This window comes from Phacochoerus africanus, chromosome 8, assembly GCF_016906955.1.
Source record: "Phacochoerus africanus isolate WHEZ1 chromosome 8, ROS_Pafr_v1, whole genome shotgun sequence".
Classification (NCBI taxonomy): domain Eukaryota; kingdom Metazoa; phylum Chordata; class Mammalia; order Artiodactyla; family Suidae; genus Phacochoerus; species Phacochoerus africanus.
The window spans coordinates 138,081,967-138,107,645 of NC_062551.1; the positions used below are offsets into that span (position 1 = coordinate 138,081,967).

General features: G+C 38.5%; 1 protein-coding gene across 2 annotated transcripts in view; it reads left to right on the plus strand.

The window, feature by feature from the left end:
* The window catches only part of ERICH3 (glutamate rich 3), a 110,107-nt gene that overhangs the window by 65,928 nt on the left and 18,500 nt on the right, over positions 1-25,679 (plus strand). For both annotated transcript variants that reach the window (XM_047788634.1, XM_047788635.1), the window contains exons 9-12: positions 4,536-4,722; positions 11,753-12,054; positions 16,723-16,959; positions 24,644-25,093. In XM_047788634.1, coding sequence (XP_047644590.1) covers positions 4,536-4,722; positions 11,753-12,054; positions 16,723-16,959; positions 24,644-25,093 — 1,176 coding nt within the window. The remainder of the gene's footprint in view (positions 1-4,535; positions 4,723-11,752; positions 12,055-16,722; positions 16,960-24,643; positions 25,094-25,679) is intronic.

A 25,679-nucleotide genomic window follows, 5' to 3' on the forward strand; every position in this document is an offset into this window, starting at 1 on the left:
TCAGTGGGTTAAGGATCTGGTGTTACAACAAGCTACAGTCACAGATGCAGCTCGGATCTGGTGTTGCTGTGGCTGTGACATAGGCTGGCATGGGCAGTTCCAATTCGACCCCTAGCATGTGAACTTCCATATGCCACAGGTGCAGCTGTAAAAAAAAAAAAAGTCATCCATTTGTAGCATCTCTCAATAGTTGCTCTCTTCTCATATCACTGGAATATATTCCATTACATGGATATACCAGATTTTACTCATCCACCCCAGTTGATGGACATTTGTATTATTTCCATTGTGGGACTACTGTACATCATGCTGTAATGAGTACAAAGACAAGTTTTCATGTCGACATCAGTTGTCATTTCTCTTGAGCAGCTTCCTAGGGGTGGGGTTTGATGGCATTTTCTTTCTGAGAATGGGTCACACTCTCTTCTGCTTCTTCATGTCTTTTGATTGTTGTTGTTGTTGTTGAAAACTGAACATTTTAAATCATGTATTAGAGCAACTATGCATTCTGGATTCTGACTTTTCCCTCTGGCAGGTTATTCTTGCTGTTTTTGTGGGATTTTTTTAAGTAACTTATCTAGAACAGATCTGTGAAATGCCTTCTCTCCTTAGTATCAGCCGGGGATGTCTTTGCTCAGATTATTTTTTAGTTCCATTTTTATTTTTTAGGCTTATCTCTTAGGAGTGTCTCTGTGTTTTCATAATTTAGTGATCATCCAGTGATTAGTTAGATGTTGTGTTCAAATACTTTGAGCCAGTATCACACCCAGCTTCTGATGGTGAATTTGTTTGTAGGTTTATTAGTTTCCTGGGGCAGATATAATAAATGTCTCCAAATTTTGTGGCTTAAAACCACAGAAATTTATTGTCTCACAGTTCTGAAGGTCAAGAAGTCTAAAGTCAAGGTCATAGCAGAGCCATGCTCCCTGTGAAAGCTCTAGAAGAATTTTCCCTTGCCTCGTTCAACTTCTGGTGATTCTCAGCAATCTTAGATGTTTCACAGCATGTAGCTCCATCACTTCAACTATGCTTCTGTCCTCCCATGTCATTCTTTGTGTATCTGTGTGTGTCCTTTCCCTTTTTATAAGGACATCAGTCATTGGATTTAGACAACAAATCTGGGATACTCTCATATTGATCATTTCCTGATTATATCTACAAAGACTCTGTTTCAAAATAAGTTCAGATTCTGAGGTTCTGGGTGGTCATGAAGTTTTTGAGGGCAATATGCAACTCACTACTGTGGGTTCTAGAGTGCACTCAGAGTTTAGGCAGTTTTCAAGTCTGTTCTAACTTTTATTTTCTACCAGCCTCTCTTGTTTCTTTTGTACAGGTTCAAGCTCCCAATAGGACAAAGATGTGTGAATAGGTTTGGCCTACTCCAATCCATGCCACTCCCAGTTAGCTGGGGATGTGTAGAAAGCTTATTGCAATGTGTCGATGACTGCCTCATTGCTTGTATCTCCCTGTTAAATTTCTGGCAGTCCACTGACCTGTTGCTTGCCCTACTTAGAACTACAGTCTCAGTGTAGCAGAACCTTTGACCCTCCCTGTTACTTTGCCTCCAAGATTTGCTACTTATTACTGGTAATGCCACTGACCAAAGACTTTTTGTCTTCTGCTCCAAATCAAGTCAGCCCCTGCTGCCAATGAAGCTGCTGTTTACTTAGGGCCTGCTCTTGCCTGCTAGAACAATGTTGATGAAATAGTGGCTGGAGAGGATGATGGGAACAGCCCCAGGCAAGGATGCCACAGGTTCCCATCGTTCTTACCAAAAGTTCGGTACCTTGCCATGAACAACTGCTGCTCGGTTTAAGTCTTTGATGCATTTTCAGAGATAAAATTTTAAGTAAAAGGATTTGGCAACCTCACTCTAGGAGTCTGATACATTAATTTTTGTCTCTCCTGCTAAATTTTAACTTCTTGAGGGAGGAGAACACATTTGATGAGAAGTCTGAAGTGCAGCAAAGTTAAACATCTCATCTATAAAGTGCAGATGGTAGGGGGAGTAGGTGAGGAAGTGGAGTAGAGGGCGCCACCCAGTTACCCACTTCACACTCAGCTAATTAGTGAAGACCTGGAACGTGGTCCAAAATCTTCTGATTTCTGGTCTATAGTCTTTTCACTATTCCATACAGAAATCATGAAGTAAAGGTTGGAAAGTGTCACTAAATTTTAAAATATAAAATTATAAATAAAAAGGGAATAAAGGCAAGGTGTCAATTCTTGTTCAATAAGTTTGAGAAACAACGGAAGAAATGGAATAGTAGATAAATGTGCTCTCCAGACATGTGGGTACCAAATGGAAGGGTAGTCACATCAAGAAATTGATCAACTGTGCCCATTCTCAGCCTTTCTTTGGCTCTACTCTCTTCCTGGGCTTAGGGAGTTCAGGGTGGGATGCTGCAGCAGAATGGATCATATTACATGAATGTCCCCCTCAAGTTTCTGTAATAAGGGCAGTAGCTTTCTAGTTACCACTTAAAAGTCTATATATCTGGAGTTCCCGTCATGGCTCAGTGGTTAATGAATCCAACTAGGAACCCTGAGTTTGCAGGTTCGATCCCTGGCCTCGCTCAGTGGGTTAGGGATCCGGCATTGCCATGAACTGTGGTGTAGGTTGCAGACACGGCTCGGATCTGATGTGGCTGTGGCTGTGGCGTAGGCCGGCGGCTACAGCCCTGATTAGACCCCTAGCTTGGGCAGCTCCATATGCTGCGGCTGTGGCCCTAGAAAAGACAAAATATATATATATATATATATATATATATATATATATATATATATATATCATTAAAACAGGTGGATTTTTAAATCTATTGTATCTTAGTTTCTCCAGACACTAACTTGCCAATTTTCTCTTTCCTAGTTTATTTAATTTCACATCACAAATCTTAAGGTATAAATGGTAGAAATACCTTTGCAATAAGCTTATTCTTTAGTGCAAATTGCATCTGATTTAAATTTTTTTAGGGTCATAATGTGGTATAAACACAGCATTTTGAGATGACTATGAAAGAATAATTTAAAATAACAATTCACTAATTATTTATTGGGGGCCATCTGGGACAGTGGGGCCATTGTCCTGGGTTCTGGGGAAATGAAGATAAGTTGGACCGATTTAAGCTCTCATGGATTTCACAAATATGAAGAGTACAAACACCTAGAGCAGGGTTCTCAAAGTGGAGCCCCTGGACTAGCAGTGTGAGCCTCACACGGCAGCTTGATAGCAATGAAAATTCTTTTTTTTAATTGAAGTATAGTTGATTTACAGTGTTGTGTTAATTTCTGCTATACAGTAAAGTGATTCAGTTTATATATATTATATACTTTTTTATATTAGAAATGCAAGTTCTTGGGTCCTATGGAATCAGAAACTCTGGGGGAAAGCCTAGCAGTTTGTGTTCTCATAAGCTTGTCAGGTGATTCTGATGCACACTAATGCTTGAGAACCACTGGTGTAGCCATATTTTAACATACTGTAGTAAGTTCAACAATAGGAAATGTGTCCTGAGCAGAGAGGAAAAATTGTCAAGCCTAATTTTGGTAGAATTGGAATTGTCCAAGGAGGCTTCTTGTATAAGAAGTGACATTAGAAGTGTAATGAGAAGCAGGTTTCTCAGTCACTCTGTAGAATAGAGTCTCTTAGCATTGGGTTTTGGGACCTCTACAGTGAGACCTCTTCAAAGATCATTATAGAGACTTGGAATGATTAAACATTGTTGATTGCAAGAGGGATACTTAATTTATTGGTGGGACTTTGGGGTGGGTTGGGGATCAAGAAGGGGTCTCAAATCAGGCAGAGCTGAGAATAGATTGGAGATGGAATAATTTGGCCTCATTTATATATCTTTCAGGATGTTTCAAGTAACAACTAAAAATAGAAATTTATTTAAAAGTATTACTGAGAGTTCCTATGTGGCTCAGTGGGTTAAGTACCCAGCATTCTCACTGTGGTAGTTTGGGTTGCTGCTGTGGCATGGTTAGATCCGTGGCCTGGGAACTTCCATGTGCCATGAATGCAGCCAAGAAAAAAAGCATTACTGAGCTCACAGTAGTCTTTTGTCATGTATTTTATCAGCAGATAACATAGCAAGATAGAGGTATAGAATCTAGAGAGATGTTTGGATTCAAGTGCTTACTCCCACATACTGTATGATTTTGAATAAATAACTGAATTTCTCTAAACCTAAATCTCCACATTATAGAAGCTAGTGATAATAACATTTCCACTTCATAGAGTTGTTGAGAAATAATAACACCCAAGATAATCAGACGTAGTGCCTGGCCATATTAAGGACTTATATAATTTTAGGTGTTACTATTTTATTACAAGTCAAAGAATTTTATAATGCTTTGGAGTATTTATTATATAAACAAGTAATAGAATATGTTTTTTGATTAAATAATTGTCCTCAATTTAAAAAAGAGACATAGAACATAATATTGTACTTATCTAACAGAAAAATGTGATTTAGAACAGGTTAGTTCAAAGTCAGTTGCTTTCACTAATGTATTTCCCTTTTCAATTCCAGAGACCTTTCAATTTATTTCCAAAAGGCACCATGGTTTTCCCTTCAGTCTCACCTTCTTCCTGAATGGGATACAGGTGAATAGGTTAAGCTCCTGCTGTGAATATAAGCATCGAAAAGGTTCCAGACTTGGAGGCAAAAGAGGCTACTTTGGGTTTGTGTGTGTCGAGAGATCATCTCCTTGCTACAAGTACGGAAACAAATGTCCTTTGGTAGAGGGCAAGTTTTGTACATTTTTCTTTTTATGCTTTTATTGATGTATTTCTCACCTCAGTTTGTTAAGAATGATATCATTGTAGATGATCCTAAAATATTTAAGTAAAAGTTGTTTATCACAGTCCTGTGTGTTGTTTTAAAAAGTATAAGATATAAAGTAGGTTTCCAGAAGGATTATATAGTGGGGATAAAAGCGGGTGGTGTTTCAAATTCTGTTTCTTTTCTTTCTCTTCCTTTCCTCATAATGCTTTCAGTTTTGTTTCTGAAAGGAAGGAGAGAGGTTTTTTTTCCCCCATCAATCCTTGTAGTAACTGATTTTTGGCTGAGCCCCAAAACATGTGTCAAGCAACTGGCTTATATCGTTGGAGAAAATAGGTTATACATATTAAAGGTGTGCCTGCATTATTATATAGCCCAGTGATTGTTCTCATGCACCTAATTTCAATCTCAGGGATAATAGAATGCATGATAAAAGGTCAGTTTTGATGGATATTTATCAGCTTTCATATTAGATATTCTGTTTGAAATCAGGAGATTTGCTCTCAGGCCTTTTAAAGTTTTTTCTTTCTTTCCTGAAAGTCCTCATGTAGAATTGACTCTATGCCATGCTAGAACTTGGGAGGGAACCAAAGAACCTGTCCTCATGGAACCCCTTCTGATAGGGAAAGAACAGGTACCACATCAGTAAACCCATGCCAGTATACCAATAATACACCAATGAATTAGTGTATGTCAGATGTTAATAAGTGTGATGAACACAAAACAGGGTAAAGGATGAGGCATAGGGAATGAGGCGGGACAAGGGTCAGAGGGCAGTATTATTTTATGTATGATTGTAAATAAAGGCCTCTCTGGTAAGATGTCTTTTAAGCAGAAACCAGAAAAAAAAAAGATTCCTTTTCCAAATAGTTTTATAGGTAGAGGAAAAGGGCATTCAAAGGGTGTGAGGTAGGCTTATGCTTGGTATATGTAAACTTGTGTGGATGGAGCAAAGGTAAGGAATGGGACAGGAATAGAAGATGAGGTCAGAGAGACAGTAGGGTCAAGTTTTGTAGAGTCCTAAGGTCATTGCAAAGATTGACTTTTATTCTGAGAGAGATGGGAAGCCTCTAAGGTTGGTTTTGGGCAATGGCTTGTCATAATCTGACAATAGCTTCTATGGGGAAAATAACTAGGGAGGGTGGGAGGAAGGGTGGAAGCAACTTTAATCCAGAGGGGAGAGAATAGAAGAAAGAATTACAAGTGATTGGGTTCTAGATGTATTTTGAAGGTAGAGTTTACAGGATTTATTGATGGATTGGATACAGGAATGGGATAAAGAGCAGAGTCAAAAATAATTAAAAAGCTTTTGGCCTGAATAACGGGAAAGATGTCCAGTTAACACGTACGGAGATGTGCGGGGAGCTGAGGAGATGCAGGAACTCAAGGAAGGGACTTTGCCTGATGGCAAAAAAACCCAAAGGCAGGTTAGAAGCCTGTCTGTATGGTGAAAAACCAAGGGCGGGCTGAAGCCTGCCTGTACGGTGAAAAACCGAGGGCAGGCTGAGACCTGCCTGTACAGTGCAATCCGAGGACAGGCCTCAGGTTACACGGCTCTCATGTTGATGTTGACGGGGAAGAATTGGGGCTTTTCTGGGAAAACAATTTCCGTGTTTGCGCTGGAGAACATGGATTGTTTCTCGGGTGACCTAGTCTTTCCTGTTGTTTTATTTGTTATTCAGTTTTCCTCAGTCTTTCCTGATTATTTACTTACTATTCTTATTTTCCATTCTTATTTTCCTGTGGTAATTTGTGATTGAACAAAATTACAACAATAATATGATAAGAATTTCATCCTGAAGGACTTTTCCCTATTCAAATTCAACTTAATTAAAAACATAGTGTTTGTCTACTAACCAGTTATACAGTAAACTTTGGAGTTAGGATTTTAATAGTTTATAGACGTTAGACACATATTATTCATGATCAAAAGAAACCTAGCTGTGAGTTCTGTCTTTGATTTTAGAAGCTTTTAGTGATAGCTGGCTAAGTTGATTTGTATTTTCTCACACTGTCTCTCTGCCAAGGACACTTTGAAGATAGACACTAGTCTGAAGACAAGATTTTTTGTGTCTGTAACTTCTTCGGCTTGTGGGAATTGGCTGGCCATGAGATGGATGGTGCTGGGTCTCCTCTTTCCCACATGATATGTTGTGCCTGTTTGTCCTTGAATTGTACTCACTAAATTTAGTTAGGCTAAAGATTTTAAAACATGACGTATTGCTGCTGTACCATGTGATTGAAAAACAAAATCTAAAAGCTGACCAATGTACTTTTAACACTATGATGTAATCTGTAGTTAAAAAACTGTCTATATAATCAACCACTTATGCCAATAAAATTTGAGCAGTCCAGCGCCCTGAAAGAAGGGACAAAGAGGCTGTCTCCATGTGCATCCACCGACACCGTCCATCCCTGAAGGAACACCCTGGCTGCTGGAGCTGGACTCCGGCAGAGATGGGGAAGACTATGGAAGATGTGGGTTTTGGAATTGAATGAGGGGATTTTGGTTTTGGACATACTGAATTTGAGACATGTATGAGCTATGCAAGTAGAGATGTTGAGTAGGCAGTTGCATCTGTGAACGTGGGGTCTGATGCGACGTCCAGGCTGGAAATTTGAGAGTGGTTTGCATACAGATGCCATTTAAAGATGGGATGAGATTGCTTAAGAATGGAATGCAGAAAGATATCTGTGGAATGAGATCCGGTTCACTTTTGTTAAAGGGGGACCAGGGAAAATCCTAGGAAGGAATACCAGTGATTAGACAGAAAACCCAGAGAAAATAATGCCCTGGAAATGAACAAAAGGTTTACAGACTAAGGGCATGATCAACTGGGTAGAATAGGTGGATAGATGAAGCAAGTAAAGATTGAGCATGATTTAGTAATATATTGGTTGTTGGTGATCTTGGCATTATAGTGGAGTGGTAGGAATGCAAGCTTGATTGGAGGGAGTTTAAGAAGCAATTGGATGACAGCTAAGGCCAGAGATTATAGATAACTCATATTAAAGAGTTTTGTTATAAAGGATGGAAATTGGGTGGCAGCCAGGAAGGAGAATATAGGGATCTGAGGGGTCTTATTATTTTTTAAGATGGGAGATATGATAACACAGTTAAAAGCTGATAATAAGATTGATAACCTAGACGAGAAAAACATTGATCAAGCATGACATAGAGGGAGAAGCACTGCTGGGGCACAGTGCTTGAGTAGACTAGAGAAGAATGGGATCTAGGGCTCAAATGGATGTGTTAACCTTAGATGGGGGAAACATTTTTCTATGGTAGGAGAAATAAAATGGTATATAGGGCAGAGAGAGACACCAGTTGGATGTGTTGGGACCAACTGGAAGCTCTTTGCTGATTGTTTCTGTTTTCTAGTCAAACAGGAATTTATCAGCCAAGGTTAAGGCTGAGGGAGGAAGAACTTGGAAGTTTTAGGAGAGAGAAGAGGTATAAAAGAGTCATCCAGCAAGTGGGACAGTGAATGGTTTAAGGCACTGTAGTAGGAATGCCCAGGTGTATTCAGGACCCACCTGAGTGCTTTTCTGTTCCAAGTCAAATGTGCAGTCTCCATATCTATGGGCAGTCATTTAACAGATTTCCCTTTAACTCCCAGGAAAACTAATGAGTTTATATACACTCATCCATGCATGAACACACTGCATTCTTTTGGAATTGCTATAAATGTTTGGTCCTAAATACTTTCTATAGAGTTTTAATAATCAGTACCAAAATCCGATTGATAACATCTACTTTCCCTTTCATACAATTCTTTGTGTGATTTTACTTGGTTCCCTCCAGCTTCTTTCTTGGACCTTTTCCAATAATAATAACAACAGGGTTATGGTATTTTACGAGTAAGCTCTATTACTGTCAACTAAAATGTGCAGGTCTCATAGGACATTGGTTTTCAGCTTTTTGTCAGCTTCATAATCATTTCTTCACATGAAATCTGTGAATATCCTAAATGGAACAGTGTGATGTTATTTGATATCTCCTTACTGCAGATCAGATGAAAGTTGAGGCAGACTGGTTTAAATGGGGCAAGGATGGGCAGATGAGTGCTCCAGTCTTGCTTGTTTGGCTCTGCCCTACTTGAGACAATTCTGATTATTCGAGAAGCCCCAACACTGCGGAACTCCAGTGAAAGTTGAAAACTACCCCTAAGGAAACTGATACCACTTATAATAATGTATAATTTTGGGAGGTTACATCTATAATAATACCTTTCTTTAGTTATTTTGAAGGACATGCATTCATTCCTCCAATTGTTAAAAATTAAATTAATTTTAACTAGTTAAAATACTGGAGTTCCCTGGTGGCTCAGCAGGTTAAGGATCAGGCATTGTCACTGCTATGGCTCAGGTTTGCTCCCTGGCCCGGGAACTCTGGCTGTTGTTGGTGTGGCCAAAAAGAAAAAAAAAAAATACTGGTAAGAAGGAAGACATGGTAAAATAAAACAATAGAGAGTTCGGATTTGGAATTACTTGTTTAGGTCCTTAGCAAACAAGGAAAGCTTAGTAGTGGTCACTTCGAAATTGTGGAGGTTCCATAGTCATACCCATCCCTCAATTGTGGGAACTGTTGGAAGAGGCATGGTAGTTTTCTGTCGCTAGAGTGAAACGCATGAAGAATTGCCTAACCAAGTAGAATGAGGACTGTTTTCAGCCTTAGTAATCAGAATCAACGCCTCAAATTGTACTCAGAAGTCAAATAGGTAGTCAGTGACGAGGAGAGCACAGATGTTACCCACTTTGTTTGTCCAATTCCCTTAAGCAGATGGGCAATAAAAAGTCTGTGCGTGCAGTAGGGAGGCATCAAAACCTCTACACAGTCACAACATAAACTGGAAGTAACAGCATATCAGAGGCTCAAAATCAATAGATTTGGTGTTGCCATTGATAAGGGAAGAACAGCTTGAACAGAAGGCGATGCTAGTAATCATAGTCTCTGAAGATTCATGACGCCTTTATTCCAAGGAAAGCAATTATATCAGTATAGTCAAGAAATATTTATCATACTTAATATGGGTGTTCTTACTATCCCATTTTTCACAGCCTATAGTTACTTTGAGTGGATATCCTTTTAGCTTTATTGTATAAGGAGATAGTGAAAGGATAAGTGATATAACTGGGTTCTCGTATTTGCTTATTGGGAGAATTAATTAAGATCAATTCCTGTGCCACTGCTTGTCTAGGGAGGGCTCAAATACAGTGAAATCTTCTGCTTAAGAAATTGCCATTGGGTTTGATTCACGTTGAGACAATTTTCAGATTTTACCTATTGTTTCTATTCTTCCTGAACTGGCAAGTCTTGACTGCCTTCTGATCCCACTCTAATAGCTCAGTTCCCTGATAATTGTGTGACATGGAGAGAAGGGGACACGTGACCTTCTAAAGGAGGACAGACGTGGAGACTGGCAACTGCCAGGCACCTCTTTCAGGGCAGGGATTGTCTCCAGGCCTTGATGAAAACTTCTGCAGATTGTGTTAGTCTCTGGTGAAGAGAGTGTGTATACTGGCCCTGATGGTAAGCCCACCTGGGTAACATTTGCCTGTGTAACTAGTCATTGGAGAGGGCTATACCTGTCGTCTAACAATGTGGGTGTACATTAGTGTGAGGTGGGGGAGTCTAACAGTCCTGAGCAGAATCCAGCTCCATCCTAACCTGCTGGGTGATCTCGGGCAAGTCATGGAACACCTGAAGCCTGTTTCCTCAGTTGTAGAGTGGTGATGATAGTTCTTAAGGTCCTGGTCTGTGGGAGTAATATATCCTAGAAGATACTGTATGTAAAGTACCCAGCAAAGGGCTTGGCACAGAGGGAGTGCTCAATACTTGCCTTATGATCATAACTGTCATCTTTATTAATGATGCATACCTTATCATTATTGGAATTCCTATTGTGGTATTTAACTTGACAGGAAAAAGCTACAGGAGAATTTATTCGTGTTACTTTTGTTATAACATATCTTTTAAGGTATTTTTTAACGCCTTAATTCAGATCATCTGCTGGCTGGACTTCCCGTGTGGCTCACAACAGATCATCTGCTGGCTCACCAGATTTGACTTAGGATGACTTTATAACCTCTATAGATTATTGCCATTTTCAAAGAACAAAAAGCTTCTGCTAGCAAAAATCACCAAAAGATTTTAATATAGGCTTAAAAATGCCATTCTAAAAGTAATGACACTTCTATTAAAATAAGCATTCAGGCTCCTGAAGTGTTTACTTAAAGAGCATGATGATATTTGACTGTGTCTTTCTTAAAAAATCAATTATTATTATTATTCTTATTATTTTGCATTTTAGGGCTGCACCTGCAGCATATGGAGATTCCCAGGCTAGGGGTGGAATTGGAGCTGTAGCCGCCAGCCTACCCTACAGCCATAGCAATGCTGGATCCTTAACCCACCGATCGAGGCCAGGGATTGAACCTGCATCCTTATGGATCCTAATCCACTGTACCATGATGGGAACGCTAGTTTCTTAGATTCACCTTGTATTTAATCTTTTGTTGTTGTATTTTTGGAATAATAAATTATCAAAGATAGAATGACATCTTTCTTCTGATGATAATTTTTATCTTAGCTTCCTCTTATTTATAGATTTGAATGTTCTTTTAGCAAATGATTTTAAGGACTTAAATTTATATATATATATATAAATTTTTCTGTTATAAGGTTACAAATATACTTTAAGGCACAAGATTTAGTTTGAGACTAAGTTCTTAAGTTACTTTCTTCTCTTGTTCATTATTGTGGGTAAAGCTATTAAGAATTTGTTGTGTTTACAAGATTTCAGTACTAATAAAGAGAAAATAGTTTAATTTACTATGTGTGCTATAATAAAAATGTTTCTTGTAACGTTTCTTTCTGGAATAAGAGATAAGTGGTTTAAAGAGCTTTGCAGTCCACTGTGCTCTATATAAAGGCTAATCAACAACTTTAATGTTTTTCTTAGGTGCATTATTGCAATGGGCCTTGACAAAAAAACAACTTCACCAAAACCTAGGAAAGAAAGGAGTAGTGAGAAAAGAGAGGAACTGAAGAAGGGTGAGGGGAAGCTGAGGAGGAGCAAAGAGTACCTGACACCAAGAAGGAGAGACATGGAGGGCAGCAAAGCCTCTGCTTCAGTCATTTTTTCAGCTCAGGACCTCAACACAGAGGTGGATGAAGTGAGAACTGCTGTTGAAGAAATGGAACGAAAAGGAAAGCCAGGACAAGATGTTTGGGAAGTTGACCAAGAAAACATATTTAAATGCGGTAAGGACCAACACCAGGTTCTTTTTTGCTGCTGTTGGGTTAAGTCTTTAAAATGTGGATGTTACACATTTGCAAAATTATCCATTAAATGTTACTCAGTTTTGATCTTCAGGCAGCTCTGTTACACCTGAGGAACCCCTGACAGTTTTGTAAGGAGGTCTGCGTGGCCCACCTTAGAGGAGGGCAGCCAAAGTCCAGAGGGTCGAAGGTCTCTGTTGGGGAGTGGGGGAGGGGAGGTTGTGTGTCTCTGTCCAGACACAGTCCAGAGGTTCTGTTTACTTCTGCTGGGAGAGACCATTTTCACCAAATGGAATTTTGCCTGTTTTTTCCATTCTTGAATGTACCTTGCTTTGGTGAAATGGATGCTTTGGCATCAGGTAGGCACAACTTATATGATTGTACAGTGATAGAGTATTCCGTAGATAAAAAACATTTGATGTAGGCCTGGGGCCCTAGAGCCTGTCTGCCTTTCTTGTCTTCTTACTCTGCTCTTCTCTTTCCTCCCCTTTCCCCTCTCCTTCTTCCTTTTCCTCTTCTTCCTCCTCCTCTGCCTTCTGCCCCTCCTCTTATTCTTTCTCCCCGCCACCTCAACACACACACACACACACACACACACATAACAATAATATGTAATAATAATAATAACAATAAAAGTGTCAGGCACTCTCCACACACCATTTCATCTTATCTTCACCTTTTGATGTGGTAGATATTATTACTCTCTCCATTTTACAGGTTAAGAAACTGAGGCTCAGATATATACAGAGAAGGTAGCAGAATTAGGATGCATTCTGTAGGAAAGGAAAACAAGAAACTGTGCAAAGAATCAGGAAGGAGGAGCTGCCTTTGTGTCCCTCTTAGACCCAGGAGACAAAGCCTGGATTAAAGGAGCAATAACCATGGGCTGGGCTGGCTGGGGAAGGCTGGCATCAGGAATGGGGCAGATCCTAGAGCTCTTCTTCCTCACCTTATCCAGCTGCTGCCCAATGGCTTCAGAAATCCAAGGGAGTAATTACAGAGTTGTTACAGCCTTGGGGTCTTATGTGTGTGTATTACTGAAATAATGTGACTATCTAAAAAAGATTTCACTCCTAACCCTTTGACCCAATTTACCTCTCTGCATGAGCCTTTCTAGTCGTTATTCTTAGACTGTAAAATATTAAGTATCTATAGATAGCAACAGCAACAGCAGAAAGATTAATAAGTGGGATGTGTTTTCATGTGTTTTAACTTTCAGGACGTATAGTTATGTTTATTTGGGCCATGTTCAGTTTCTGCATTTTTTTTTTTCTTAAACCAACATAGCCAGTGCTATGAGTAGCATACTTTATGCCTGTGATACAGCTTTTCCCTACATCTTTCTTCTATGTTGGCTCATTAATGGACTTTAAATGCCCATTTCCATTTAAAAAGAAGAAAAAGTGGAGCCCATCTTCAGCTCTCTGTAGAACAGCCACTGATGGTCAGGGCAGCAAGAAGCCTGTGTGGAGGTCAGCCAGGGAGAGCTGCTGCTGAATTGATGTTGACCTCACATTGACTCGCTTTCCTCATTAGTGGGGTTGGTAAACAACAAGCTAATTACATTCTCTGGAAGAAGGAAGATGAGACGGGGAAACAGAAGAAATTATGAAAAGGGATCCAGAAAGCATGCCACTAGTGCATTCATATTGAAAACAGGAGTAGGTGACACACAAGAGGTGTGCTTTGAGCTGTGATGCTGATATAGTGCTCATGGTTAATAGAAGGCTAATATTTGAATGCGATGATCCTGGTGGGTAGAACAAAGCCAGTGCAGCCTTGAATTTCCTATTTTAAGAGAAAACATTGATGCTTCTGCCAAATAGGATGCACAGATTGTTCTTGTGGTTGACTCCCTGGTCCTTCAGTTTTCTCCTCTGCTTCAATAATATAACTGAAATTGTGCCCTAATTGTGGACACTCGTACTTCTCGATTTTAATCAGGTGCCTCCGTTAAAGTCTATTGCTGTCAGTAAAGCACATATTGTATGTGATTTCCTCTGTTCTGTGACCAACTCCCTCCACCACGGAATCAAAGCTGCTTTAACTACTGTCCATGACACCGTACGAAGCATATTTTAGGAATTACTGTTGCCGAAACTCAGGCCTCTGTTCACCAGTGCCGAATAGAAATGTGGAGGCTTGAGTTTTGGGTGAGGGAGAAGAAATAGCTTTATTGCTTTGCCAGGCAAAGGAGGGGACAGCAGCCTAATGCCCTAAAGACTGTGCCCCCCTTTGGGAGAGAATAGGAAGTACTTTTATAGTTTAGGAGTGGAAAATAGGGCACAGGTAAGGATCAGGGTAGGTGCAAGCTTGCATTGTTTTTCAGAGTTGGTGTTAAGTGGTCCCAGGACTAGTTCTGGGAGTCCTTCTTTCCGGAATGAAGAATGCTTCATTAACATCTTCCATTCGTTGGGGACTTTAGTTCTGTAGAAGAACTCCAAGATATTGTTGTTTTTATTCCTTGAGGAGGGACCAGGACCCTGCTTCAAGGCTGTACTTTTGTCTCTGGACTGCTCCTCCCTGGTCTCTGCAGCTCCTTCCTTCTCTGATTAGCAACTGTTTGAATTCAGGGAAGGTAAAGGAGGATGAGTGAGGCCTAGTTCCTAAAAAGCAATGGGAGACATAGGCTTTTGTGCACAGGAGCCCCATAGGGCCCTGCCCAGTTACATTATCGCTTTTAATATTCACCATAGCTTTGTGAGGCAGGTGCCACCCATATCACAGATGAAGAAACTAAATTTTAATGATGTGGATCAGATGGATTAAGGTCACACAGCTAAGTGTTTTAATTGGTACCTGGGCACATATTTCAAAACCCTCCTATTCACCACTATGTAATACTGTTGATGGAATTACAGCCCCTTATTCATCTACTGTCTGGCCCCTGATTATCTGTTGACCAGCAGCAAATATCTCTGTGTTTCTAATGTGTTTCTCTCTCTGTGTGTTTTCTGTGGCTAATATCAATTATTCCTTCTAGGAAGTTTTCCATAATCTCCAAATGACTTTCCACTCTTGTTTGATTCCATTCCATTCATTTGACACTCTTTCACATAATTAATCATGAGCCCTACATAAAAATACACAGCAGTTGAGCCCAGTAGTGTTAACATTACTGAGGACTATGTATAAAAACTATTGTAATATTCATACAGTATTTCTTATGTACCTACATCTTATTTCCTCAACAAAAATTGGAGCTACCTTAGTGGAGTTGTGTTACTGTAATGTCTTTCAATTGCATCCTCTTCCACATAAAAGGTTCTAAGTAAAGACTTATTGACAGTTTACTGGGCCAAGTTAGGAACTCTCCTATTACTTGCCCTGAAATATTTTAATCAAAATATTTTTTATTGGTATTTCCTGTTTATGTCATGCAATACAAGTAAAATTTTTTATCTTCTCACTTATTTTATAATTTTGTTTTGCTGATAATAAGTCACATTTCTCTTTCTCCATATTAAATCTCTTTCATGAAAACATTCTCGTGATGAGTTCTCTTTATTTGCCTTTTTTCATTGCAGAATCTGATTTCACTTTTCTTCTCACATGGCCCTCATACACTTTTTGCATTAACAGAACTTTGTATGCACAAGGCATGCATTTCTAAATTAAGTTTCTTTCATTGTGGCAGGATGGACAGCTCTCAAGTAATTACCCAAGAGGCCCCTAGCACTGGAGAAGAAACCAGACTCACCAATAACTGAAAGACAAATAGGGAAACCTTTGTTTTCCCTGTAATTTTATTTTAAAGATAATTGTTTATTGGCTTAATTGGTTCTGCATGAAATCCTTTTGCTTTCTATACTTGGCATGTTGTCACTTCAAGATTTTTAGTTTTTGGTGGAAGAAAAAGGGGAACAATTAAATATGAAAGGTGAAAAATTATAACCACAGGGGACAGCTGGCGTTTACTTGATGTGACAGTTTCTTTTTTCTGCTACAGATGTGTTGCACTTCTGTAGGGAATGAAGCCCAGTCACGACAGTGACAGGAATATTCTATTTCATAAGAATTTTTATCCTTAGAATGTAATTATTTTATTGATTGTCGGGATGAATAACGCATGCGATTTCAGTTTTAGCCTTCATATAGACTCCTTCATAATGCCTTTTCGTGATATCCATTTTGTTCTCTCAAAGAATGTGTTATTCACAGTATTACTTCTCAGGGCCTTGGGCTTGATTAATTGAATTTTTCCACTTCACTATTCATTAACTTGATATCCAAATATTTTGAACATTCTTCCTATGAAATATGACCTCACTGGATCTCCAAATTAACTTTCATTATTATAATCCTGTTCTCTTCATTTTTAATTTATTTCTAATTTATTGTTTTCCAGCAAGTTCTTCTCTTGTCCTTTTTGGTTATGGTAGATGATGATGTCCATTTGTAAATGAACTTTTATGAAGTTTCAGGCTTGTCATTTGGAGCTTCATTTCTTTAGTGCTCTTGTATATGTAACTGATTGCAGTCTTTGATCATTTGCTATTAGTTTTCCATGTTCACTAATAGTGTGAAAAAGAAGCAAAGAAAGGCCCAGGGAGGAGAGGATAATGGAGTCAAAGTTCTCATTAAAGTGGAAATTGGTTCAGTATTAGGCATTCTGTTGTCATTCTCACTGTGGAGATTTTCTTTTCTCAGAATATGAAGAAGATTTTGAAGTCGACGAGGAGAAACAAGATGAGAAAGCTAATGAAGAAGGACAGGCTGATGATCAGATGAATGGGATGTCAAAGTCACCCTCAGATGATGAAAAAGATCATTTAGACCCTGAAAAGGAGAGTGAAACCTTGTTGCGGAAGGCACCAGATGCTGATGACAACGTGAAGGATGAAGGGGCTGGATGCTCTGAGAGTGAACTGGAAGAAGATAAGCAAGGCAAGTTATTTAGCTTATCATGTGACACAGGCTGTTTAGCAAGTGTACTCACTACTTTTCTTTTTCTTATGTTTAATGAGATAATGTTCTTTCAGGGGACTGCTTAGAGCCTGGTTGCCTGAGCAGAGGGTGCTCATCAACGCATTTCCGTGGATGTCCAAATTATGGAGTCACTTTTTAATCCTTTCTGTTTCCTTAGTTTGCTGGGACTTTTCATCAGGGCGTCAGGTAAAGCTCATAGTGACACATCTTCTTTTTACTTACAAAGTTACAACTTTAAAGAAAAAATCTCAGACTATTACGTCCCTTTATATATACACACACACAAATAACATACCATTTTTGTGACTTTGGAAAAATGAAAAGTGGCTCTTATTCAATTAAAGGAAAAATTGAAAATTCCTCCCTTATTTATTAATTTTTTAAAATTGCATTTTATTGAAGTAAAGTTGACTTACAGTGTAGTATTCACTTCTGCTGTATAGCAAAGTGATTCGGCCATGCATATACACATGTTATGAAACATCGAGGAGATCAGTGGGGACCTGCTGTATAGCACAGGGGAATCTACTCAGTGTTCCTCCCTTATTTATGTTCATTTTTTCCCTTAACTTACCTTGAACACAGGATGCTGGCATATTAGTTTATGGAAGGATTATTGCGCTTGGCAAAGTTTCTCCCTTGCAATCTTCAAGCCTAAAATGACTCTGAATGTTCGCAGGGAAAATACAGAACTTTTCAGGTAGATAAAGAAACCCTCATCATCTGAGGTGTATTTAAAACTTTTAAGACCTTTTAAAACATCTTAAGTTACCAAAATAATGTCCAAAGAAGGAACTCATTTTATCTCATCAAAGGGTTTGGCCAAGGCTATGTGGTTCTTAGTAAATCAAAGATCTTCCCAGGTACTTTCTGGGCATTTGCCAGTAATGACAATAACTCTCTCTTATAATTAAGTATGTATATGTCTTTGTCATTTGCTTTAGAATGCGATAACATTATGGATGACTTTTTGAATTGCTATTCATTTCCCCCCACTTTTTTCACCTCTCAAAATTCTATATAAAAATTTCAAAATTTTAAATTCAAGGAATATATTGGGATAATATAAGCATAAATAAGTCATCTAGTAAGCACAAGAGCAAATATTTAGTTTGCAGTTCTATTCTCTTCAAGAAGGGATTCAAGCAAACCTATCTAAAATTTCATGCACACATATTCAAGACAATAAAATAAAGAACAGAAATTATTTAGAGTAAGAGAAAAGATAATTTTACCAGGAACTGAACATGAAACCATGACTGTACTTGAACTAAAAATGTAATCCTAAGCTTCCTGATAGTCAAAGTAGAGTGAAGCGCAATGTGAAAAATTTGAATGATGTTAACTTTCAGTAAATTTGAAAGCAAGATTTGCTACCATCTTTATTAGAGTGGAAAGAACTAATCAGTGTTAATGGTCAAGCACTGAAATTTTTTATAAAGCTTTAAATTAGGCCTGTAATTTTCTGTAATTTCTTTTAATACTTATTTTTTAATGTTTCTAGGCATGTCTAACATGTGAGCTTTTTTTCGCAATTTGAATGCGAATATTGGATTTAAATTTATTTTCCTATATGACATGGAAAAATTTAAAGAATTCTATGGAAAAGTGATGCCCCTTGAGTCAAATTTTAAAGAAACTATACAAGTGACTTGAACCTGGGAAAAGATTGAAAGTGTGTTTACATGTAAATATAACTGGTTCAAAACACAAAGGACTCAAATTTTTATGTCTTCAATAATGATGGAGAATTATCAAGTATTGATTTCATAAAGAGCTGGTACCTTATTTCAATATATCTGGGGCTTATTTGTGTATTGCATAACCAACTTGCGTTCTTGGGATCGTTTCCAAGACAGCAGTTTTTTATTCAAGCAGACAGGGATGTAGGCAGTATTTGTATCTTACTTGGAAAGGAAAGCTTTAATCATTTAGACCTGTAATTATTGAATAACTGGCAGTGATAGGTAAACTTTAACATTGAATACTGCTTGCAAATAAATAATTGGAATCCTGTAGGTGATATTTAAGACTCAATTTTGTGCTAAGCACTGTGTTAAATATTTTACATGAATTATCTGATTTACCTCAAACAACCTCAAAAAAAGAGGACTTTTAATTTCCATGCTGGGAAACTGGAAATGGTGAGATTAGGTAAGTGACTCACCAGCCAGAAAGTGGTGGCACCAAGATGCAAACTTCAGAGCCTGGATTTTGGAGAAACATTTCTTCAAGTAAGACAGTGTTTACTTATCTAAAATTAAAGCAAACTCCCCAAATAAAAGAGTTTTGTTTTCCTTAAGAATGTATATTTTAGAGGCATTAACTTCAGCTTATCCTATTCCCTAGCCTCTGTTTTGTTTGTTTCTTTGTTTTTTGTCTTGTTTTTAAACAGAGGAAATTAAAAATGGACATTTTTCTCAATTTACCCAAATTTACCTTTCTCCTACCTGGTTGGACCCCCTCATACCCACTCCCAGGCCTTTTGCTTATTAGTTCAACTCAGCCCCTTCTCTTCCGTAAGACTTCTACTTCGGCAGCCGTCACTGAGCTCTTTATTTTGTGAAACTCTATTATTCAGTAGTTCATTTTTCACTTATTATTTCATGGGTGTTAAAATTTGCTCCTCAGATTAATTACACAAGTTAATAACACAGAAATTAATTACACTACAAAACTTAGGACTGTGTGTTGTCTTTGTTATTCCTCACAGAGGTAATTTCCTAAAAGATATTTTGTGAATATTAAGCAATTACTTGATTAACCCCAAGAATACTAACACGTTTTTGTTAGTGCCGTATCTAGTTACAACTACACTATATGATAATTATCAGAATGTTATTAAAAACATTATATAGAAGTACATTATGTAGATAGAGGATATATGATATTTTAAATACAGATGTAATAAAAGCTATCAGAACATATAAAATCTAGTCCACAATGTCGAGAAACTTAAGAGCCAAAGATTAAACTGGCATTTTATTTTGTTTTTTCGATAATAATGTTATTGAACAGTCTTTTTTTTAGAGCTCCTTTGCATTCTAGGTATTTACATTAAAACTTTGCCATTATCCTAAAATAAAATCTCATTGCTTATTACTGTTTCTTTTTCCCACTTCCAGGGCCTTTTCTTTTCCATCTTTTTATTTTGATAACCTGACCCTGTGTTATTCAAAAACATGCTTTTTAGCATGCAGGGTATCAGAATCAGATTTCATTCAGCAAACAAGAAGTATATTAAAAATGATAATGACATGATAGATTCCTTAAAACAGTCTATTGAAAAACTAGACAGCATTTCATCTTGCAAAGTGTAAGAAGCATATTGTGACCACTGAATCCTAGACACTGGTGCATCCTTTTTATTGACATGATTAAGAATCTTGCTGTTAGTATTTGGATGTGTTTCATTTGAACCTGCCTGCACCTGTTCCCAGAGGGCAAACAATTGCCCAGGCTGTCACTCTTGTGACAAGTCGGCCCCATTTAAACTGCCAGCAAATAATTCCATCGGCCGCTGTGATGAATACTCTGTGCTGAGCTGCCCTCGAGTGATGGAGTGTAGGGCCTGGCGCCACTTTAAGGGAAGACCCTGCTTTAGGAATGATGGGTGAGACTTCCCATCGTTTAAAAAGAATGACAGCTTCCTTTCCTCTGCATTTGTGTTGGCAACCCCAGGGGCTAATTCACCAGTTGAAAATATATTGTCATGGATGAATGTTATAAGGTGGAGGGGAAAAGTGTCATGTTGCTGAGAATAGACTTTATGGACAGTTTTTGGGTGATAGAGCCTATGAGTAAGAGGTAAACACTAAGTAGCTCCTTATGAGAAAGAGGCCAGGAGTGGTGTGTGTGTTTGTGTGTGTGAGAGACAGAGAGAGAGAGAGGATGAAAATCTGTTCCCAAAATACAAAGGAAAAAACATAACAATTAAAGCATTTTTTTTCTTATAAAAAGACAACCTTATCTTTTTACATATATAATATATAAATAGCATAAAAGTATTTTCCATTTGTCATCCTGGGATGGTACAGTGGACATTTAGCTAAGAGTAGCATTTGTGGGCTCATGACAGTGGCGCTCCCTGTCTTGAAGGTCTTTGGCAGGTAGAGTGGTCTTGGTTTTAATACACCGGGTCATTATAAAAGAAATATTCTACCAAAATTACAACTTTATAGTTAATGGACATTTGGTATTATTATTTAAACTTCTGTGGGCCTTACTTTCTAGATATAGAAAAAGAAGATAACTTTTCCATGGGATTAAATGTTTGTAAAGTGCTTACCTCATTGTTTGGTACAGAGTAGGTGCATAATCATAACCAGGTTTTATCTTTTTTTCCTCAATAAATGGAAATTGTGATTACTATTCTTAATATAATGTATGGGGTGAAGCCACACGAAAGAAATGTATTCAAATATATTTACCATGTATGTATCAGAGAGGGAGGAGAACTGAAAGTCGTAGAGAAATGAGTATTTGATTTGGTGAGATTAATTTTTTCGTGTAATTTCTACAGTGATTTATGGAAAGCAATTAGAATTCATCCTCATTTTACAGAGAAAAAAATAGAGGCTTAGAGAAGTTAAGTAGCATAAGCAAATCAACGTTAACGAGCAGTTTAGTCATGATTGGAACACCTAGGGTGTCTTACAGAAAAACAGGATTTTCTCTCAATCTCATTTGCATCCAATGGTAGTGAAGCAAAAGAGGGAATAGTTACTACTGAAGAGTTAGTTATTGTCCCATGAACAGGGAAGACAGTGAGGGATTTGGGGACTGATCGTGGAGAAAGAAAAGTCAGAGAACCTGCTCAGGGCGTGGAACTTTGTCACCAAACTTGCTGGTTTTGGCCAAAAACCCAGGCGAGGGGTGCAGGTCGTGTCTTTACCACAGAGAGCAAGAGCAGATACTTAGCATCAGTACCTGGAGGGAGCACCGAAGAGACAAATGGAATTGGGTAGGAGGCAGAGATTTTTTCTAACATTCCTCCAAAACAACTTTTTCCCTCCTAATGACGAAAAACAATTTACATATCAGCCCTCAAATTTCCTTTATAGAAAAGTTCCTTTATAGAAAAGTTTTTACACAAAAATTTTATTTCAAAGAGAATAAATAAAATGAGTGCCGAAAATCCCATTCCATGGCCCTAAAGCATTTCAAGCTTTTTTGCAGGCAAAGTCTTGCCCCGGTGTCTGTGTGAAAATGAGAGTAAGAAATGAGAGTGAAACGAAGTTATACAATGAGGTTAGAGAGAAATTTGAAAACTGAAATGAGTTTATATGGGAGGTCAGGTACCCTCGCCACTCAGAGGCCATCCATTTTCCTGATCTTTCTTGTCTTAAAGAGAGACTCAAAATTGAACCAGAGCATGTTTCAGCTTTTTGAAGTAAAATAGTACAATTAATAGCAGGTACTAAAGAAAAAGGAGAGTCCTCATGTCAACATTCAGATGGTAGATAGGAATATTTTTGGAAATGCAAAGCAAATATGACATTGTGTCCTCGCTAATGGTACAATTAAGGAAAGCCACCGATCAAAGCACTAGCAAATGGGAGTTGTTTTTCTTATTAAGAAAACAAATGTTGAGAATGCTTAAGGGAGGGGGCGATCAGAGTCCCTGAAGTTTTAGAACTAATACAAAGAAGATAGAGAACAACTGTCCTTAATCTGCTGCATTCCCCACAGAGAGATAGCACATCCAGATTTTATAAAATGGAGATAAAGAACAAGTGGCTGAAGTGTGTGATTCCTTTGAGAAACAGTGGTCATCCGGTGCCTGTCAAGGTATTTGGGAGATAAGAACAAATGGAATTGCACTTAAGGGGTTCTATTGCTTAAAGGCTTTTTAGAGTTTGTTTTTCACTGCTGTGTAGCATCTCTCGAATCTTTGTGGAAACTCTGATATGTCTCAGTGACTATACTTAAAATGCTAAGCCCTGTCATGGAGAGCCGTTGGGGCTGGAGGGAAGAGGATAAGCGTAAAGACAGGTATTTCTTTCCTTAAACTCTGCATCAGCTGCTATAGCCATCTGTGTAGCTGCCAAGCAGAAAAAAACATAAACAGAGAAGAGAGCCGGGAGCACACAGAGAAAACAAGAAAGCTAAGCAGCTTGAAAGTGTGGGCTATTTCATTTGAAAAATATATTCTATAAAAAACAATTATAAACACAGATCTGTTCGGTTAAAAAATCAAAAGCAGGTTTGTATTTTTCTGGCCCATGGCAATGTATGCCATGACTTTTAGGTGGTGCCTCTTCTTTATGAAGATTCAGTGTGTATGTTACTTTCTTGGAGATTTTTGCAGGTTTTTGTGGGTAGTAAGTACTAAACCATTTTTGGCTCCAGTAAGTTTCTAGACTGCATATCTGTAGCATCATATCAGTAGACTGCCTAGATCTCCTAGAATCTTTTTCCGATTCTCTCTGCCCATCTCCCAGCTTCTGCATCCTCTGTCTTCTTCAGAGAACAGCCCTGGGCTACTAGAGTTGCTTCACCCTCAGGCACAAAAAAGCCTGGAAGTGCCAAGAAGCTTATGTCCCCCCTGGGGGGGGGGCCTGTAGCCCTCCCTTACTGGAGCAGAGTATGAAAGCCTAGCTCCTTCCTCAAGAGAGGAAAAATTCTAATATAATTTAGACTCCAGAAGTTCTCATGGGATCAGGCTGAGGCTGAGATGTTGCCTGAAATAGCTCTCTTGATTGACTTTTTCGCTTTCTTACCCTGCTTCCCCCATGCCCAGACGAGTTTCTCCTGGCACACATCTTTAATACATCACCTGCACACGAGTCCTCATCTCAGCTAGGGAATCAGAAAAAAGACAGACATCTCCACCTATACACACACATGCACGTACACACCCGAGCATTATCTCAAAATATTTATTAAGTAGTATCTAGGTATTATGCAAATACATAGATCTTCTTACCATACCCAGCTACCAGGGTATACTAGAATGGTAGGTGTTACAGTAGATAAAAATTTAAACTTATGCACAGCGAATACTGTGGCTATCCAAGATGATAATGAAAGAAGTGCTCTTGCCGAACAAATAAATGATTATTAAATTTCTTCTTTGACAAAATGGATGCTTACAAAGATTTTCCAATAAAATGGCTTTCAAAAAATAAATACAATGCAGCTGGTTTTCAGTAAAATGTGACTTCCTATTGCAAACTTCTTTTTTTTTTTTGTCTTTTTGCCATTTCTTGGACCACTCCCGCAGCATATGGAGGTTCCCAGGCTAGGGGTCGAATCAGAGCTGTAGCCGCCAGCCTATGCCAGAGTCACAGCAACGCGGGATCCAAGCTGCATCTGCAACCTACACCACAGCTCACGGCAACGCCGGATCCTTAACCCACTGAGCAAGGCCAGGGATCGAACCCACAACCTCATGGTTCCTAGTCAGATTCGTTAACCACTGCGCCACGACAGGAACTCCCTTATTGCAAACTTCTATAGATACAAAGATTACATGGGTTTTTCTTTATCATGACAATTGTGTGGAATATATGGGAAAAGGGTATCAAATCTACCAAACTATATTAAAAATTTTTTAGCGTAATTAATTACCAACATACTTTCCACAATCATCCAATTACTTTATAGAAAACTGATGATGTCCTCATTTTTATTTTTGTAGATATAAAAACTGCTTCATCAACCTCATCCAGAAGTCACCAATATTCTAGCTGCAGTGAAGATGAATCTGCACTGGGAGACAGGGAAGCTCATGCCGAAAACAGTCCGAATGAAAGTGTCAGAAGTTCATCTTCTCAGGAGTTGAGTGAAAATGATGAGCCAGGCAAATCCCACCTTCCAATTGAGGGTTCTCTGGAAATTGAAATTGAAGACCAAGAAATAATAAAAGCAGATGCAGAGACCAAGCCTCTGCCAATAGAGGAAAACTTGGAGAACATTCTTGAAGAAGACGTGGAGAAAGGAACCAGAGTGATTGCAGAGGAGCTATCTGAGAAATCCAGGGAACATGTTTCCAAGGAAGAAAAGGAAAAGGATAAGAGTAAGCTTTGGGAAGGAAGCACTGCTAAAGTGCAGGACAAAAAGGCAGGTCCCCGTAGGGTGGATAAAGGTGGTAAGTATGGCCTTTGAGTTGACCTGCGATTGTCCCCATGCATGGAAGCTGATTTTGGTCATTGCATTCTGCCAAGCTTGGGTAATTACCATTGTGATGATGCCAGAGGGATTCATGTTTTCTTGTTTCTCTCTTTGTCACGTAATCATACATGTGTTTTCAGCTTGCTATTTTCCTTCTACTGCATTTTAAAAATTACTTGATAATTCTTATATAGCCTGTTTCCTATTTTCTGTAAGTTCCTTCCTATGGTAATCCTCTCTCAAGAATCAAATAAAACACTGCATGTCTGAAGGCAAGGGTATGTGTGGCTTTTTATAGGTCATTTAATATTAGCAATGCCACTTGTTCTTAGTCACATTATGCAGTTAGATGTATTTGTAGCTAACATCACTTATCATGTGCCAGTGCTAAACACTTACATATATTAACTCATCTAATCCTCGCAACAGCCCAATATCCCCATGAATTAGGTTCTATTAGCATCATGTCTTTTTCACAGATGACAGTATTGTAGCTTGGAGAGGTTATGTAAGGTGTCAAGGATTATACGGCTAATACAAAGCATTATTAGGATTTGAATTCA